Below are 18,049 nucleotides of genomic sequence, written 5' to 3' on the forward strand. Positions count from 1 at the left end.
GAAATGTTACGGTTGCTAAATTGATGCATCATTTGAGACAATGGATCATAAACATCAAGCGAGTTACCGTTCAATGTGACGTGATTATGTCAAAAATGTCACCCTGCTTGCACACGCCTAGAGTTGGTTACGGAGGGAAGCGAGAAATTACCGCAGCTCATGTCCTTCATGTAGAATAAAGAATTTGTTCTATTCAGGTCAGATTGTCCCCAGGCCACCTTACTGAACGAGATGCAGATCCTAATTAGCTGATGTTGGACCTGTGAGCTTTTCTCTAAACTGAGCGATTGTAGTCCGCGCGAAATGAAAAATGTATGACCTTGACCTTAAACATGACCTTAAACAATTAACAGGTCAATTGACGCACCAACGGTAGCACCACTAGCGCCACCTACAAGATCCATTGCCTTCGGCACAAACTCCGACAGCGCTCAGATGCAGCTGACAGTACTAGCAGTGCCGCCTAGCGTGAAATAGACCAAGCTGGTTCCCTAAACTGCCGCAAGAGGTCCCTCGTGTCGGCACGCAATTGCGTGTGACTGACTGAAATGAGTGGGTGAGTGAGAGGGCGAATGTGAATGATCATAGTGAGAGAGAGAGAGAGTGAGCGAGAGAGAGAGAGAGAGAGAGAGAGAGAGAGGGAGAGAGAGAGAGAGAGAGAGAGAGAGAGAGAGAGAGAGAGAGAGAGAGAGAGAGAGAGAGCGAGAAGGTGAGTGAGCGAGAGAGTGAGTAAGCGAGAAGGTGAGTGAGCGAGAGAGTGAGTAAGCGAGAGAGTGAGTGAGCGAGAGAGAGAGAGAGAGAGAGAGAGAGAGAGAGAGAGAGAGAGGGAGAGAGAGAGAGAGAAAGAGGGAGGAGGATGTCGAAGCAAAACGTTTTAATTCAGTCTTTACCAAGATCGACCCCATAAATGAAAGCTTTTGGTACGAATGAGATGCGTGACACTCTACTGCCACCTAGCCCGTGTAACCTACAACTACATCCACTAGGCGGCGCCAAAAGCGTCGATGAGTCGACGCTCGATGAGTCGATGAGTCGAGAATGGTCGCCGGTCAGGTGTGGAACAAGGTCATATCCCCGCTAAGCTCATAATTACAAGCATTTAAAAATGGTTATCATCTAACTCTCTGCGTTGGCTTAAATTACAGATATCGTATAGATTCGATGAAATATCTTTTGTTTAAAGGACTCAGAGCAATAACAAACCAAAGGTCTGAGTTTCAACTTCGTTTCAACATCTAACATATGAGGGAATCAAACAAGATAGCTTTTGATCACAGGGCACATTCTCAAATGATCTAAATAACATTTAGTGATCATTGCATTGAAATTACACTTAATTTATCGTAAACATCCGAGTAGGGTATGATACTTCATTGCAAATCAGTAGGCAAGGTGTGAATTGCTAATGTAGACCAGAGGAAGCCAAGGGCGTGGGCAGTAGATCTCACATCCAGTCCCGTCGGATTGGAGAGCGCTGGCCCAGCAAGCCCTCAGCTCAGCGGAATCGCGAACAATGCACAAACATGGACCTGCTGAGAGAAACAAATTATCTGGTAAGACAGCTGGACGAACCCCTCTTTCAACGATTGACCCACGCTGACCTCAGTAGGAAGGCGGACAAATTTGCGGGTGGTCAAAAAAGGGGGAGAAATTGACAGCAGTCACATACGACCAAAATTTTAGTAAATCTTGGTGAACAACTCTACGGTCTAATTCTGGGAGAAACAGGTTACCTTCGTCAGTCGAAACCAAACTCTACATCGCGAGTCAGGTTAACATTAGATTAGCAGACAGTTATAGGCTAAAACAGGAATGGGGAAATTAATTGTGTTATGATTGAGCGCGCATCACTAAAACTTTGACATTGCCACCCCAAGCCTAGGAGAACAGTCATCTCATGTCAAGCGTGGTGTGAAAAGCTACTGACAACTGTACTTATACGAAGTTTTGGAGGGACACGCTGAAATTTATGAATTCAGATGATAAATCAGTAACATGCAACAATTCAAGTCATATTATTCCCAGTAACATCCGTTAGTTGATCTCTTTCTATTGACATGATCTATTGAACATGGAATTTCAATGTCAATGACCATTGACCCCTCAGGTCACACTAATCTCATATCTGGCCTTGGATGCTAGCAAAACAGTTTCAGACCAGTGCGGTTTCACTTAAAAGGGATATCCTGGAATTGAAATTTATAAGGCATCATTGAACATGACAAACTTTGTCAGATGGCGGAACAGATACAACGAAGGGCTGTCTATCGGATTGTCCTCTATCCTGGACAGCTACCTTGACTGAGATTATAATAGCAGGTTTGCCAGCAAAAGTACCCACTAGGTAAATAACTCAAATTACCATTAACACTGGAGAAATGGCAATGAGCGTACTATTGATTACACCAGTCTTTGCCGAGCCACCAATTTAGTTTAAAATTTAGTTTTGGAGGGAGGCGGACAAAGCGCTGAGGACAAGCATCATTCTCCAATGGTCAGTTCCCCATTAGCTTATTGCAATTTACTGCTCCTGTCTCTGATTTGATATAGCCATTTCCCATTGCTGATGTCCCCCATTTGAATAATTGGATACCAAATTTGCCAAATCTGTATACCTTCAACACCATAGCAATCGGTAAACCGAGCTACCTTAAAATTAGAACATCACAAGTTGATTGTCCATTGCAAATTAAATAAATCATCTGGACCAGTATGTCAAAAAAAAAAAAATCTGCATTATGAAATTGATTCTAAAAATCGGTTCAGTGGCATAACATGAAATCACATGATTTGGATTGTCTTTAAACCGAAATGCCAAATTGAGACTAATCCGGCGCACTACCTTAGAGTTCCCTTGATGCAAATACTTACGACCCCAGAGAAATTTGCGACAGCGAGGCGAGGGACGCCAGACAACAATCCACATAAAAAAATATTCATGATCACAAATGATTGGGCACTACCGAGGATTGCTTCAATCTTCATTGAAACCACGGGGAACACTCAAGAGAGTCAAGTTGAAATTCCGACCAAAAAGTGGCGTGTCCAAGGTTAGACGATGAGAAGTCAGGATGAACCAACCCGCCGACGACACAATCTTATGACGTCATTACTGATCAACAAGTGTAAACACAGTCTGTTTCCTGGAATATGACGTCATTGAGTGAATATAGCAAGCTACGGCGGAGACGTTTCGGCTGATAGGCGTAAATATCGTGTAGATGAAAGGAGTAGTAGATGGTCTGAGTATTTGGCGGCGCAGATTTCTCTATCCGATGATTTTTTTTTGTTCATGTCGCGGGTAACAATTGATTCGTACCGCGCAGCGGTGCGCACATGGACTGAAGGGATTCTACGGATCAGACAGGTAAGGAGATACAGAAGGAGTGACTTTGAAGTGGTCGATAGATATTGAAACCGGAATTACATAAGGAGGAAAGATCTAAGGATGGATGCTAGCCGAAGAGGAGGTATGTTGCAACACTTTCATGTGTTTTTGACTCTGCTGATACGTCTAAGTCTACTAGGATTGGAACTGTCTCACGTTACGGAGGAAGTAAGTAAACATGTTAGGCAGATATCAGAACAAAGAACGCCATAAGACGCCCAAGCGGAGAGGTGAGTCAGAAAGAGACAGAGACAGGACGAGGGAGCACACTGCCGAAGGTGAGTGACAATACGAAAATGATAGAGAATTGGGCGAAGGATTAATACCGCCGAGATGAGGTAAGTGATTAAGCCCATCGTTGGAAGGCCACAGCATGTATCACTCATGAAGCTAACGCGCGTGAACACACATCTGTAGGACAAACTTCCGCGACTTCGGATAAAATTGAAGGTTAGATAAGTCATGGAGTCTTTCGAATCACACCGGTCAATGATTGAAAGGCGCCACTCGCGGGTGCCATGGCTGTATGAGAGGGTAGGGACCTGTTCGAGCCCAAAGAGACTGCGGTCGCCGGGGCAGCAGGCTTGTGTCCACCGGTTCGTTAGGTGAAAACGCGTAAGACGGTCTCTCACAGAAGGGCTGCAAGGGTCAGTAACCAACGTCCGGCCGCGGATATTTTTAGTAGGGAGACAGAGATGTGCCGTGAGCGGCAGGGGTTGACGAACCAATCATAGTCACCGAGGAACGCTAATAACTGACGCTACCCGCGTCATATCTTTAGACAAGTAATCGGGGTCAATGATGTAGGTGTTCGAAGAGAGTGGGCCGGCAGAGATTGATTGAACCAATCACACCCATCGACGAACGCTAATAATGTAATCGCTACCTGCGTTGCACCTTTAGACAAGTAATCAGGGTCAAGTGATGTAGGTGTTCGAGGATATTGGGCCAGGGAGCCCAAGAGGTGCTAGGAAGAGCACACACGATTCCAATGTTGGAATGGGGCGCGATAAGTCGTTGGGAGGTAAGAGTAAGCTTAGATGAAATTCACACTAATCACGGAGTCTATTGAACAAATTGCGTTTATTGTCCCTGATATGTACCGCTGGAGGGAGTTAGAACAATTGCTGGGAAGGACTGAGAGGTCGACGCGGGATCAAAAAATTTATTGTAGTGGGATGAGAGAGGTATGACAAAGAGAGTGAGTCTGAGGGAGATTGAGGTATGCGTCATATAGTGTAAGGACCAGCGGGAGATCTAATCTCAGCATTGAGGGCGACATTAAATGGGGATGTACTCGATTATCTTTGGGATGATAGGCATTAGAAAGGGAGAGAATGGTGGGTAGCTATCAGGTATCAGATGGTGGCTTCAGGTTATGTCCTCAAGGGAGGCATCAAAAATTATATGCTTTGGGGAGACATCCGTGTCCTAAATTCCTTATGAGACAGATACCATCCTAGGCAGTGAAGACTATATGTTGACAAGCGACAAGCCAGCCTCATTATAAATATTGTTTGTGACGAGCCCCAGGCGCAAGGAACGGTGGCGGAAAGGAATCGGTCAGCTTGAAACCAACGGACCGATCAGCAATTGGAAATGGGTGTGTAATTACGTTGAACAAGAGAGAAATCAAACAGCAAGAAAATCAACTCATTAATCAACCCTTTGAGGATCTACCAGCCGAAAACACTCACCTGAAGTTGTTCCAGAGGATGGCGCAGGTCGGCAACCATCTCGGAAAGAAAAACAACCCCGATGGACGAAAATTTATTAAACAATAATTTTTTTTAAACATACTCCCCACCGCTTCCGGACCCCCAGGGGGCAACATCACAAACGCATACAAGTCCTGTTTTGTGCCAGACTGTTGCAGTAGCACTTATGAAACTCCGAAAACGATCTTCGTTCATGCCCCGAACAACATTACCCTGAGGAGATGATCGTCTGCAATAGCAAGAAGAGCTGATGCAAGTACTTTGAAATCCACTATCAAGTCGGTGATATTGTTGTAATGATCACTGTGAGGTGAGATATTTTGTGCACAAGGGCTGAGTAATGCCCAGGAGATGACCTCCATTCGCCCCCTGACCGGTCAGGGCTATACAATTTGAGTGGATGGCGGTCCGTTTGGGGTTCAGATGTCAATTGTATTTTGTTACTGTTAAACAATACATGTTATGCTGGCAGCGAATGTGTGTAACGTCGGTTTTCGAACAGAAGTTAGAACTGTAACGGCAGAGTGCTTGCTGGTCTCATCGTAAGTATTGTAACAGTATTGTAAGCATTGTCAATATTGTAAGTATTGCGAACATTGATGTATGGTAGATATCACCTCACATGATCTCGCCCTCAGATAACCCTCTCCGGTGTCCCTGTCAGTAAATGGCACCTGGATCATTACAGATAAGATAATTTGTCATAATTTATAAAGGATTGGGTGGTTTTGACTCGTTTGCTCGAGGCAGGTCGCATTTCAATATTTTTCCATAGGCTTGCAATGTAAAGGTCACGACTCTGACCTAACCTCAGGTCACAGATAAAAAGTCTGAGATATACAAACGACACATACTGCAGGTACTGTTTTGAAGACTTAATGAGAGGAAATAACTTCGTGAAAAACTCAAGCTCTGACGTGATTGCAAACTTTTCTGAGGTGGGGTCAACAAACCCGCTCTGGTTACCTGATCTGACCTGACCCGGCCTTCTTTTGCTGAGATGTGCGCAATGAGTATTTAGGAAAAGTCAGCAAATATGAGCTGAATGTCTCGCGGCGTTTGACAATTGTACAAGAAAATCCTGAAAGGCCTTCCCCGTCCGAAATAGGGTTAATGTGTATATGAAGAGTTGCAGATGCCAAACATACCTAGATCTAAGACTGCAGTTCCCAGCGCCGCTGCAACGTTTTTAAAACAAACATACATACATATAACATACAAACATGTTTAATTGCATCTGTTTTGGATAATAGCAACTCATGGCGCCATCACCCGCGATAACTGTTAGGATTTGAAATATATTTTTATTTAGGCCATTAGTTTGGCTGTAATGTTTATTAATATTAGTTGGGCGGAGTTTGGTAGTTTTGTTCAAACCTTTCAAATGTAAGGACCTTATTGAACTCAACCCTACCCCTACACTACCCTACATACGACTGGACGCTTTCCAAGCCCACAAGCATCACGACGCCGAGATGGAATGTAACCGGGAAATCACCCTCGCCATCTGCTCTAGAGCTAATCAGTGTGGGGCGGCGTGTGGGGCGCCGCTTAGCCTATGGGGGTGCACTTTGACTTGATGGGGGTGCACCTGCACCCTTTTCATATGGAAAGTTACTTCCCTGATTACAGCTCCCCGTATTGCACCTTATCAGGGAACGGCCAGCAAACGAAGGAACTATTTCTGGATGACAGGCGAATGGGTGCTCACGCAAGGAGCGGAGCTCGGCCCCGTCCAAAGTGGCCAACAAAGCAGAGACAGAGGCAGCATCACATCTTCCATCAAAGAACTGGTTTCTGGCTTGGAAGATGAGCTCCATCTTTGCATCCGAGTCGGTGCTGTCAGGAATCAGCTGGTCTAATGGAGTGAGACGACTAGCCATCGTATCAGAGCTGCCTGGTCCTCGTAGCATTTGCACCGATTCTTCTCGATCGGACTCTGAATTCTGTCACTCCTGCGTATTACTTGAGGCATTGCTATGTAGCTAACTTTGGCACAGTTTCATTATCCATGCTTTGCAAACAGTGCCATAACAACACAGTTAATTAATCACCAAGCTTCTTTGCAAGTTCCAATCATAGAGATCTTATATACATAGAGATGACACGCCTATGTTAAAGCACTTGATTTCGTGGCGATTCAGTGGGTCTTTTTAAGCAAGGTTTTCTGCGGTGCCATTGCCCGTGACTTGCATTTTGTAAGGATTCGGTCAAGGAGATTGTGTTCACATCCGCTTATTTTTAAGTACAGCTTTTCTTTTTTGTCTAGCTGTGACGCTTTCGAGCGTTATTATTGAAATGAAATTAGGCATGTTTTAACCTTATGCTTGTATCAGGTACTACATGTATCAGTAACCCTCGCCGGCCGACGGGGGGGGGGGGGGCCGGTGCCGCACCCCCTAATAGGGTTTTTTCACGATAACTACGAACACGCCGGCGATAGAGAGCTGAAACTTGGCATACCTGATCTTTGATCCAAGCCGCATCTTGTGACACCAACCGCATTTTCAGGTCAGGTCAGGTCACTGACCTGTCAAATCGCACGCGATTTGAGTACAAAAATCAAGGGAAGTGCCAACTTGTTCCCGTAAAATATTTTGAATATTGACCTAAAAATGAGTAATTGCTAGATAAAATAACAGCGAAATCAGTTTTCGCTTGCCAATAAAACTCACAAATATTGAAACTCCACTATTAAAGGAACATTTTAGTATATGTTATTCTTGATAAAATTTCTTTGCCACGCAATACCAGCCAGAGGCGGATCCAGCTCAGAGTTTTTTTTTTTTTGGGGGGGGGGGGGGCAAACCATAACAATTTATCGATTCTTTCCATGCCTCGTCCATAGGCGTAATGTTAAAATTATGCCGTTTGGGAGGGGCAAATGCCCACATTTGCCCCCCCCTGGATCCGCCACTGATACCAGCGCAAAATAAGGAGACACTGAAAAAACGACCAATCACTCCGATTTACCAAAAGTAAATACATAGAAAATATAGGTATGTCTCAACTGCGCCAAATATTCAGACAGTTATATACCTACATGTGACGTCATGATTAGTCCGACCAATCAGAAGCAAGTTGTTTTCAGTCACAAATAATCAATTTCTGAGCTAACTAGTCATTTTTTAATGATTTAAATTGAATCATGAAAAATTCTCAGCTTTCTTATTTTACCAAAACATACAGAGTGTGGAGATAGGTCCCAACCCTATTGCCCCTACATCATGTGGTTTACTGGCGCATATCTCGAAAAGTTGCAGGGAAAAGCAGCAAAGCACCTATATGGAACAAAAAATAAGTAATCAGAGGCTAGTATAAAATGTTCATTTTCAGCCGCTCGAAAGGACGTTTTATAAAAGTCTATTTAAAAATAAAATTTAGATATGATTTTTATTTAGGTCTTGGCTGCTGCTGCTTGCAAAAAGCTAGCTTATCTTGCAGAAAAGCGATGCAATATGTAAGAATGTTGTTGGCACAGTGAACAACAGTACCATGAACTAGTCTGAAAGAAAATTGCGTTCAAAACAACAGCTGGTCAACTAATAAATATCCACTAAACATTATATTAGCATTAAAATCGGCAAATGTGGTGCCCACTAGCGAGTCTAAATAGTCTTGTGTTTGGTGACAACTGACCACCTCAATTTAAACCTTAGGACAAAAATGGCATCAGAATCGTGTATTCTATGATCAATTTTTCGCAGCCTAGCGTGCTAGCCGGTGCGAAGTTCTGTTCGATGGCACTGTCACCTAGCGGGGGAAGGAAAAGTTCAACTGTAATCAGAGGACGCTTCGGTCGAGCACAGCGGTGAAATAGTCGATCCGATAGGCAAAACCGAGTAGGACAACCATCAGGAATGCGACGCGAATGCGACTGACCGGTGAGCGGGGCCGTGTTTCTCGGCACGCCACTACAGCGCGCTACAGCGTTGCGGGATTTTTTTTTTCTCAAATATCATTTTATTATTATTTCGCCACCACATCACACATGCACCCACACACAGTAACAAGAAGCACAATGCACATCACAATGGCACCCAGCAACATCTCTCATAAAACATATACACCCATTACGTAAGCCGCATCTTGGATCATCAATACGCAATAAAGCGGTGCCAGCCGTAATAAGGCGCGAAATATACGCTGTAAGTCGTCACGTCGTCATCATAGGGCAAGGACGCGGTAAGACGCGAATAACCGCAGGTGATCGGATAGAGATACCGTAAGTCACGATTATACGCCGGTTATCGGGGGACGATACCGTAAGACGCGAATTATACGCTGTAAGTCGTCACTTAGTCGTTATAGGGCAAGGACGCTGTAAGACGCGAGTTATACGCCGTAAGTCGTCGGTAGATGCAGTAAGACGCGAGATAATACGTAGTAAGACGTGCTTTGTGATCCCAAATGTAGACCATCGATGAGTAGAAAGGGCCCATTAGGCGAAACGTGTAGAATTAATTGATGTGTTTCGATTAACTCCGATAGGCAGAGTGGAAGTTCAAAGGTTCCAAGGGTACTCCAGAGCCGAGGTAATTTAGGACGTAGGATCGACTGCAGGGATAGGAAAAGGGGGAGGGAAGCGAGACGTCGCAGTTTGGTAATACGGACAAGTTTGAGTCAGATGAGTGAAAGTGTGTGAGACTGGATGAGTGTCTGCGGGAGCAATTGCGCTTAGGTTAATCAGTTCGACCACCTAGCACCCTTTTATTATTCTCAGGGATGGACCATGCCCGAGGGATCCAGAACAAACGCTTAACTGCCCCCCTGTGTTTTTTTTGTGGCGGTGAAACCCAATGATGCAGTGCCTGTGTGTTCGCCAAAGACTGACTTGCCTCAAATGGCCTCGCTAAATGCACTCCTCACCGAGGGCGGACGGCAGAGGTCAAAGTCCGCACAGAGCCGACCTGCTACCGGGGCGAACCAAACAGAGCCCAGGACGAATGAGGAGAGAGGCCCCCCTACATAGTAATTGGGTTGTGCGAGCCAGCGACAGTGATCTGAGGAAGCGAGACTGTTCCCGTGGGACGATTGCCCTGTCGGGACGGTCCAGCCGTCTCCCAAACAGTCACCCGAAGAGGATTATGTGTCCTGGAATGGATCCGACATCAACTACTGGTTGACTGGTGGGGTGACCTCCAGTCCAGAGAGGGAAGCATGAAGACTAGGGGCGATGCGGATTGGTTTTTCTTGAGGATAGCGAAGAAGGAAGGAATCTATGTAGCATCCTTGAACCTTCTTTATACTGAATGTATCTCAAGCTGTTAAATCTCCTAAGCGTTTTTTCTCGACATCGTCACGGTGTCATTAACAAAAATATGAAATCCGGGGGATAAATTAAATATAGAAATTGTGGCCAACAGAACATTACCAGTTGCGTTCAACATACTCGTAAGCATGTTCACACACCCAGCTTACATATGAGCCATGTAATAATTATTTTTGATAGACATGCTGAAGTTATGAAATCATCTGAAGAGTTAATAAAGTTCCACGATACGGATCTAATATCTTGCTATGCATTATGACCATTTCTGGTCAGGTCATGTCTTTGAACATAGGCCAAATTTTTCAAATGACCTTTAAAGATCAACTTTTGATTCATTCGAAGCGTTTTGATAAGAGGAACACGAGGCTGGTAAAATTAATTTCATGCAAGTTTTAAGCTAAAAACTTTTAAGTATTTGTGGAAAAGCAATTGGTTTTCTCATAATACCGATGGTGGCAGTTGTTATTTACTTTACTTTTTATTTACTTTACTTTACATTTTTTTACAGTTGTTGTTAATTACATGCTAAGCCGTTAACCTTAATTAAATCTGACAATATTATTCAGACATAGCGGTAAACGAGCTGCTTGTTGTGTTAGGTTAGGCTCTTTCGGTCAATTTCAGAGTGGGAAGGATGACAGGAATTAGGGGGAGACAGGGGGCCTGGGCGGGAGTCCTGGACCTCATGCTCCGCTGGGGCCGAGCCCATCACGTGGGTTGGATTGCCCTGACACATGGATAGCCCTGGGCGGTGTTTCACGGCCCCGCGCTGCAGCACGTTGCGCTGCGCTGCTGCATTGTTGCGGCGGTTGATATGAATTCGGCTCCACGCTAGCGTTGCGAGCTTCCGAGTCTGTTGATGTTTCCATGGAAATTGGAAACCCAATGCACCGGTGCGCGCAACGCACCCTGTCTAAGCAAAATTTTACCATCGATGACCTCTAGTGACATGACCTCTGGCTGTGACCCGATCCAAAATTGGCTGAAGTATTTTTTCTTTTTGCTTCTTTTGACGCTACTTCGAATACCAGTTAAATGCCCAAAGCTGAGTTAAAAGAATGATGCTCAATCCCCATTTCCCCTCCAACAGGGCGTGAGAGTCTAGGCATTCCTGTGGGGCACGGGCTAACAATGACTATCTCATAATCATTGTGGCCATGAACATCTACTGCCATTCTTTAACACCGGTTTCGCTGCGCTGAGCGGTGGCCGTCCCGTTTGTTGGATTCTACAGCTGGCTGGCGGAAAGCGTTACCGGCCGCCCGTCCACCGCCCGCGGGCCGGACCGAGCGGTCCCGCTGACCCTACCTGACCTGAGCCCGGCGCGATATGGGACAGGCAGACGGGGGTTCGGCTCAGCGAATGCAGCGCCCACTGGTGCTGGGGACTTTTTTAATAGACCTACTGTACAATGGAACAACCAATCATGCGGACTGTTCTGTCTGAACAAGGTGTATGTCAAAGCGATAGCGCGAGAGTAACAGCGCATGAAAAATGAAATGTGTTACATTCATGAAAAAGCATAGAAATGTAGAACTTTTGGAAAGGAATTTGAAATTTGGCTCAAAACTTGGTTCATTATGGTATTGTAATTGTTTTGGCTCGACGAATGAATGAAATGTTTGCTTGCATTTCCGTTTTTTCTTGATTGGAAAGATCCGGCACTTTTGTGTTGCAGACACAACACGGACCATTCACTTAAATGTTTTGGGAAATCTTTTGCCTTATTTCATTCATTACGGTGTGCTTCGTAAGCTAGCAAGCCTGTCTCAAATAGCCCCACCGATTTTCGGTATATCTGTTTTCACGTCATACAAAAACTTTCTTTCAAAATTTTACTGTCGTTGACTTTAAAATAGTCCTTGATGATGATCCTGTCATTTTGAAAGTTTAGGTTCACATCATATTATGATAACCTTAGCATAAAGTGATGCAATTTTATAACCTACCGAAATGAAGTGTTCTACGAAAAAGGATAAGGTTGAATATAAAGGACATGTAACAGTCTTTGCAAAACTATTTTTTGCGACAGTGATCAAAATTTAATTTCCAGTTGTATGGCGTTTAAAAAATTATCTCTAGCGTGACCGATTTTCTTCACTTTCTTTGCAACTAAACCTGTCTCAAATAGCCCCACCCTATGGGGCTATTTGAGACAGGCTTTAGCTAAACAAATAGCCTTAAGCATTATTACTAGCTGAACCAAAATGCACCTATGTATATGAAAGAGTTCACAGAGAACTACATTTTTGCAATTTACATGCTATAAGAAATATGAACGGTCTTAAAGGGAGAGGTCAAAAACTGATCGCTGTATCACTATAGCACTTCGTCACTATCGCTAGCCATGGCAGGCATTGAGGCTTTAGGAGGTGAGGTCGCTGGACGTGACCTGATGACCTGACCTGGAGTGGCCTTGAGCTAAATTTTTCATAGCATGCGCGAAAAAAGTATGATGAGATGTGCCAAAAGGCAAAAGAAAGGAATGGCACATTTCTAATACTGTTTATAAAAGTGCCGTTTGGCTTGTCGTTGTGTTACCCTCAGTTTGCGTGCCGTGGATCCACGGGATGCTGCTAACTCCGAGCACGCCTTTCAGGTAAAGGAGGCACACTTCAAGGCCCACCCAGAGTGGAAATGGTGCAGCAAGGACCGGCGCAAGTCGTCGAGTAGCTCTTTGAAGACGGAGCCGGGCACGTCGGCCGCCGCCGGCGCGGCGACCGAGCGGCGCCGGCGGCGCGACTCGCCGCAGCCCGAGTCGGATGACGAGCGCATGGTCATATGTGAAGAGTCCACCGACCTGGATCTGCTCTGCAAGGAGAACGTGGCCGACTCGGACGAGAGCGACTGGGAGCGGCGCGCCGGCCCGGCGGCGCCGGCCGCCGTCCGTCCGCGGCCCATCAAGGCGCGCCCGGCGCCCGGCGGCGGCGAGCGGCACCCGTACAGCCCCGGACCGGTGGGCCGCTTCCAGCCGACCGGCGGCGCGTTCAAGTCCATGTCGCCCGGACCGCGGCCCAGCAGTCCTGCAGCCCAGGAGGCCAAGCCGCCGGCCACGTTTGCTATTCTGAACACGGTGCCCCGTCTAGGCGGCGCGGCGCCCGCCAGCGGCCCGCCGAGCGGCCTGCTCACCAGCCTGGTGCTGAAGACGACTGCTGGGCAGAGCGGTGCCGCTGCTGGCCAGGTAATCCTGTCGCCTCAGCAGGGTTCCCAGGTGAGTAACAGGACGGCTGTGGCCGTCACGGAACCGTACCGTCTGTCACGGGAGGGGGCGGGGGTGGGGTGGCTAGACGATTCCCGGATGAAAAGTCAAAACGTTAAAAGTAAACGGATAAAAAGTCAAAGGACATTAAGTCAACAGACAGAAAGTCAACATCGCAAGAAGTCAAAGGACAAAATGTCAAATGAACAAAAAGTCAACCTGCCAAAAAGTCAACACGCTAAAAGTCAACACGCATAAAGTCAACACGCAAAATGTCAACGCGCAAAAAGTCAACACGCAAAAAGTCAAGACGCTAAAAGTCAACACGCCTAAAGGCTAAAAGTCAACACGCTAAAAGTCAACACGCGAAAGGTCAACATGCTAAAAGTCGTTTTAAAGTCATTTTTCCCAGGAAATTAGTTATGTATGGTCACTTTTCGGATTATTCTCTGGGATAATAATATCTAACTCACAAGTCCATATATTTCGGATGATATTGCTCACCCTTGGTCACTGGACAAAATAAAAACAATTACATGTATGAAAAACCACACACCAAAATTATTCCCTAGACGGGTGACATTTTATTTTTAAGTATAGGTATACACATTTTTAAGTATAGGTAGTAGGTATCCATAGGTATATGTAGAACTTAGAAGATTGGTTGCACTACTTGTTATGTAGAGGAACATGCAAGCTAAAAGACCGTGTCAGTTTTTTGGCAAGTGATATATTTTTTGAAAAATGTCACCCGTCTAGGGAATAATTTTGGTGTGTGGTTTTTCATACATGTAATTGTTTTTATTTTGTCCAGTGACCAAGGGTGAGCAATATCATCCGAAATATATGGACTTGTGAGTTAGATATTATTATCCCAGAGAATAATCCGAAAAGTGACCATACATGCTAAAAGTCAACACGCTAAAAGTCAACTTGCTTAAAAGTCAACACGCTAAAAAAAAAACACAAAAAGTCAACAAGCAAAAAGTTAATAGGTGCGCGAAAAAATGATGCGCAAAATGTAGTCAACAGCAAAAAGTAGTCTTTAACAGCAGTCGTTAACTAAGTCGGTACAAGTACGCCGCAGCCCGCGTCTCCTCCGGTCGGCGACTGACCCGCGCCGGGCCACCTGATCCCCGGCCGCCGCCCGCTGGGCGCCGGCTGCACCGCATAGTGCGTCTCGGCGCGTCCCCGTGCGTGCCCCGACACTACCGATAAGAACGCTCCTACCTATTTTTACTTTGCTTTAAAAAGTATATTGGGAATGTGAACTTATCTATATAAAGTTGGCGTACTGTGCCTGCTGATGGCGGGGGGGGGGGGGGGGGGCAGTTCCGATAAGGAGACGTAGGGCGGAGGCGAAGATGAAGGAGAGGGACAGTAACTGGTGGCCACAATGCGCTATACATACTTGTCACCTCTCTTTGGACGTCACAGCTCCGAGGTCCTAAAAATTGTGTTTTTAGCAATTGCATCTCGATAACTTAATTGACCTATACATTTCGATGAAAATTGGTCACCTTAATTGTATGCAGTCCGTGAATATTAACAGGTTGTTGTCTGTTGATGCTGATGTGAGCGTTCCTTTCAAGGCAGGACAATCCGACAATCACACAATTGCCTCTCGTTCCAACTTCCACCTATCTAAAAGAAACGACGCGCTTTACTATTGTACCAATTGTACCATACAATACGCTTGAACTATAATAAAAGTGTGAAATCGCTAATAGAACACGTGACGGAATCAATTGATGAGAAACGTCTCCCTACACAATATAGGAAATTTGAACAAGCGAACCTTTCGTATCGATAACATTCCGGGTTACTATATTTGTTGAAATAATTGCAGTAAACTGCGCCTGGGACAGCCAGTTGTCTCGAAGGATCATGTAACGCTGCCTCATGACAACCTTACGATGCGAGCGAGCTCCCACCTCACCTAGCACGTGTCAACGGATGTGTGTCAGATTTCAGCCAAGCATGCCCGTGTGACCAGCTGAGTCGCGGTTGCGGGCCATGGGAATCCCCATCAGTTGCGCAATGGAGGCAGTCTCGCTTCAATGTCCAATGATGCATGCTTGTGCAGCATCCTGCTTAATTGTGTAGAGCTGTTTGTTAACCCGCGCGGGGCTGGGGTCTCCAGCCGAACGCGCGGGGCTGGGGGGGGGGGTAAATTTTACCCCCCCCCCTGTTATCTCCCGAACTAATGGTCCGATTTGGAAAATTCGAACGCCAATCGAAAGATCTCATCACGAACAACTAAAAACATGTACTTAATTTAAGTTTGAGGTCAAGGTCAAGGTCAGGTCAAGGGTACAAATTGAAAGTTTCTACAGTATCGGCCTTGCACCGTAGTTGCCGAAGAATGGAGTCATGGACTGAGACTGATTGCCCAAAACGTGTTTTTAGGCTACCAAGACAATGTTCGTTGCATACAATATCATTCAGAGGTCAAGGTCAAGGTCAGGTCAGGTCAGGTCAGGTCACCAAAAACAAAATATAGAAAAGGGCATGTGCGACACATGTTTTATGGGTCATTTTACTCATAGAATTCAATAGGCACACTCAATAAGTGATATGGACCACCTCTGGATGAATTTCAGGTCGAGGTCAGGTCAAGGTCAGGTCAAGTGAGGTCAAATTTTGAAGTTGGTTGTTAAGGCCTAAAAAGGTGTCTATCTGATGCAGCTTTTCACGGCGAATCGAATGGTGCTATTTTTGTTTCCGTACGAGGTCTAGAACTTCCAAAAAAATTATTTTTCAATTTTTTTTGTGTGTCGTGACGTCATAAAATTTGAATAACTCCCACATTCTTGAACCGATTCTTCTAAAAATTGGTATGTAGGTGCACATAAACCACTTCTCTGACATATATTCCGGTTTTTTCGATACACTCAAAATTTTGGATTTTATAACTATTTTCCCAAAAAAGTCAGTTTATTGAAAAAATTTGGGCCAAAATCCAAAATTTTCAAAAAACTGAGATAGCCATTTGATAGACAAAGTAGAAAGGCGTATAACCTTTTTTGTTACGTCTTGATTCCTTTAAAAATGAAGATGTTAGCGGCGTTTGAAATTTTGCCGTTTTTTAGGCGAAAATGGCGAACATGACGTCACTAAAACGTCAATTTCTCAAAAATTTTCCGACGGATTTCGCTCAAATTTTCAGGGAAGGTGTCAAATTGATGCAAGAAAAGGTACTGAAGCGCCGCCGTTTTTGAGATATTGCCAAAATTCGCGAGGGGGGTAAAATTTACCCCCCCCCAGCCCCGCGCGGGTTAATGTTATCTCATGTATGTAATGACTGGTGATCCAGGTGTCATTGACTTTGTCTCTTTGACTTGTCCTTTTGAATTTTTGGATTTTGGCTTTATTTCCTTTGGATTTTTCGTAATTTGACTTTATGTCCTGTTGACTTTTCGTCTTTTGACCTTTGTCCTCTTCACTTTTTGTCCTTTTGACTTTTTGGACTTTGACTTTATGTGACTTTTTGACCTTTTGACTTTTTATTTTGACTTCATGCCCGGTTGACTTGTTGTTTTTTTACTTTTGTCCTTTTGACTTTCTGTCCTTTTGGTTTCTTGGATTTTGAATTTATGTCCTGTTCACTTTTTGTCTTTCGACTTTTGTCCTTTTTACTTTTTGGCAATTTGACTTTTTGCCGTTTTTACTTTTTGTCTTTTGACCTTATGTCCATTTGACTTTTTGTCTTTTGACTTCTATGCTAGTTGACTTTTTGTTCATTGACTTTTTGGCAAGTTCACTTTTTATCTTTTGACGTTTTATCCTTTTTGACTTTTTGACTTTTGACTTTCCTCTTTGTTGACCTTTTACCTGTTGACTTTTAAGATTTTTGACTTCTTGCTTTTGACGTAATGTCTGTTGACTAATCATCCTTTTACCTTTTATCATTTGACTTTTTGTCCGGAACCCTGGCTAGACACCCGCCGATCACTGCCAGTCGAGTAGGGTGGAAATGAGCAGCAGCAGGACACGGCCGTGGCCACTGAGTGGCCGCACGGTGCCGGGCCTGTGTGAGTGACGTGTCGGGTGACGGTGACGGGCCTGTGTGAGTGACGTGTCTCGGGTGGCGGTGTCGGCAGGCGGCCGGGAGCTCGTCCGTTCAGTACCTGGTCTCGTCGCTGGCCGTTCAGACCGCCGACGGCAAGCTGCACCCGCTGAGTCTGGCAGCGTCGGCTCCGGCGCCGGCGTCAGCGGCGGCGGCCGTCACCACACCGGCCACCATTCTGGTGACGTCATCGTCGGCCAGCGCCGGCCCGCGGCCGGCGCGGTAAGCAGCACGACCACTACCGATATCCAGCTCCCAGAGTCAGGGGCGGATCCAGGAGTTTTTGCAAAAAAAAAACTGAGGGGGGAGCATGTCAACGTACCCCAGCACGGCGCGGGTTTCACGACTCTCGATTTTGACGACGGTTTGACGCCACTTCGTATGAAGCGCCCCCGGATTGCCA

At 45.4% G+C, this 18,049-nt stretch overlaps 1 protein-coding gene across 1 annotated transcript; it reads left to right on the top strand.

Moving 5' to 3' along the window:
• Positions 1 to 3,721: 3,721 nt before the first annotated feature.
• LOC122388176 (protein capicua homolog) lies at positions 3,722 to 17,943 on the top strand. The gene is made up of 3 exons (XM_043379028.1): positions 3,722 to 3,726; positions 12,926 to 13,589; positions 17,681 to 17,943. The coding sequence occupies exons 1-3, from the start codon at positions 3,722 to 3,724 to the stop codon at positions 17,870 to 17,872; spliced, it is 861 nt and encodes a 286-aa protein (XP_043234963.1). The 3' UTR covers positions 17,873 to 17,943.
• Positions 17,944 to 18,049: the final 106 nt, after the last annotated feature.

This window comes from Amphibalanus amphitrite, unplaced genomic scaffold (assembly GCF_019059575.1).
Source record: "Amphibalanus amphitrite isolate SeventyFive unplaced genomic scaffold, NRLGWU_Aamphi_draft 000312F_arrow, whole genome shotgun sequence".
Taxonomy (NCBI): domain Eukaryota; kingdom Metazoa; phylum Arthropoda; class Thecostraca; order Balanomorpha; family Balanidae; genus Amphibalanus; species Amphibalanus amphitrite.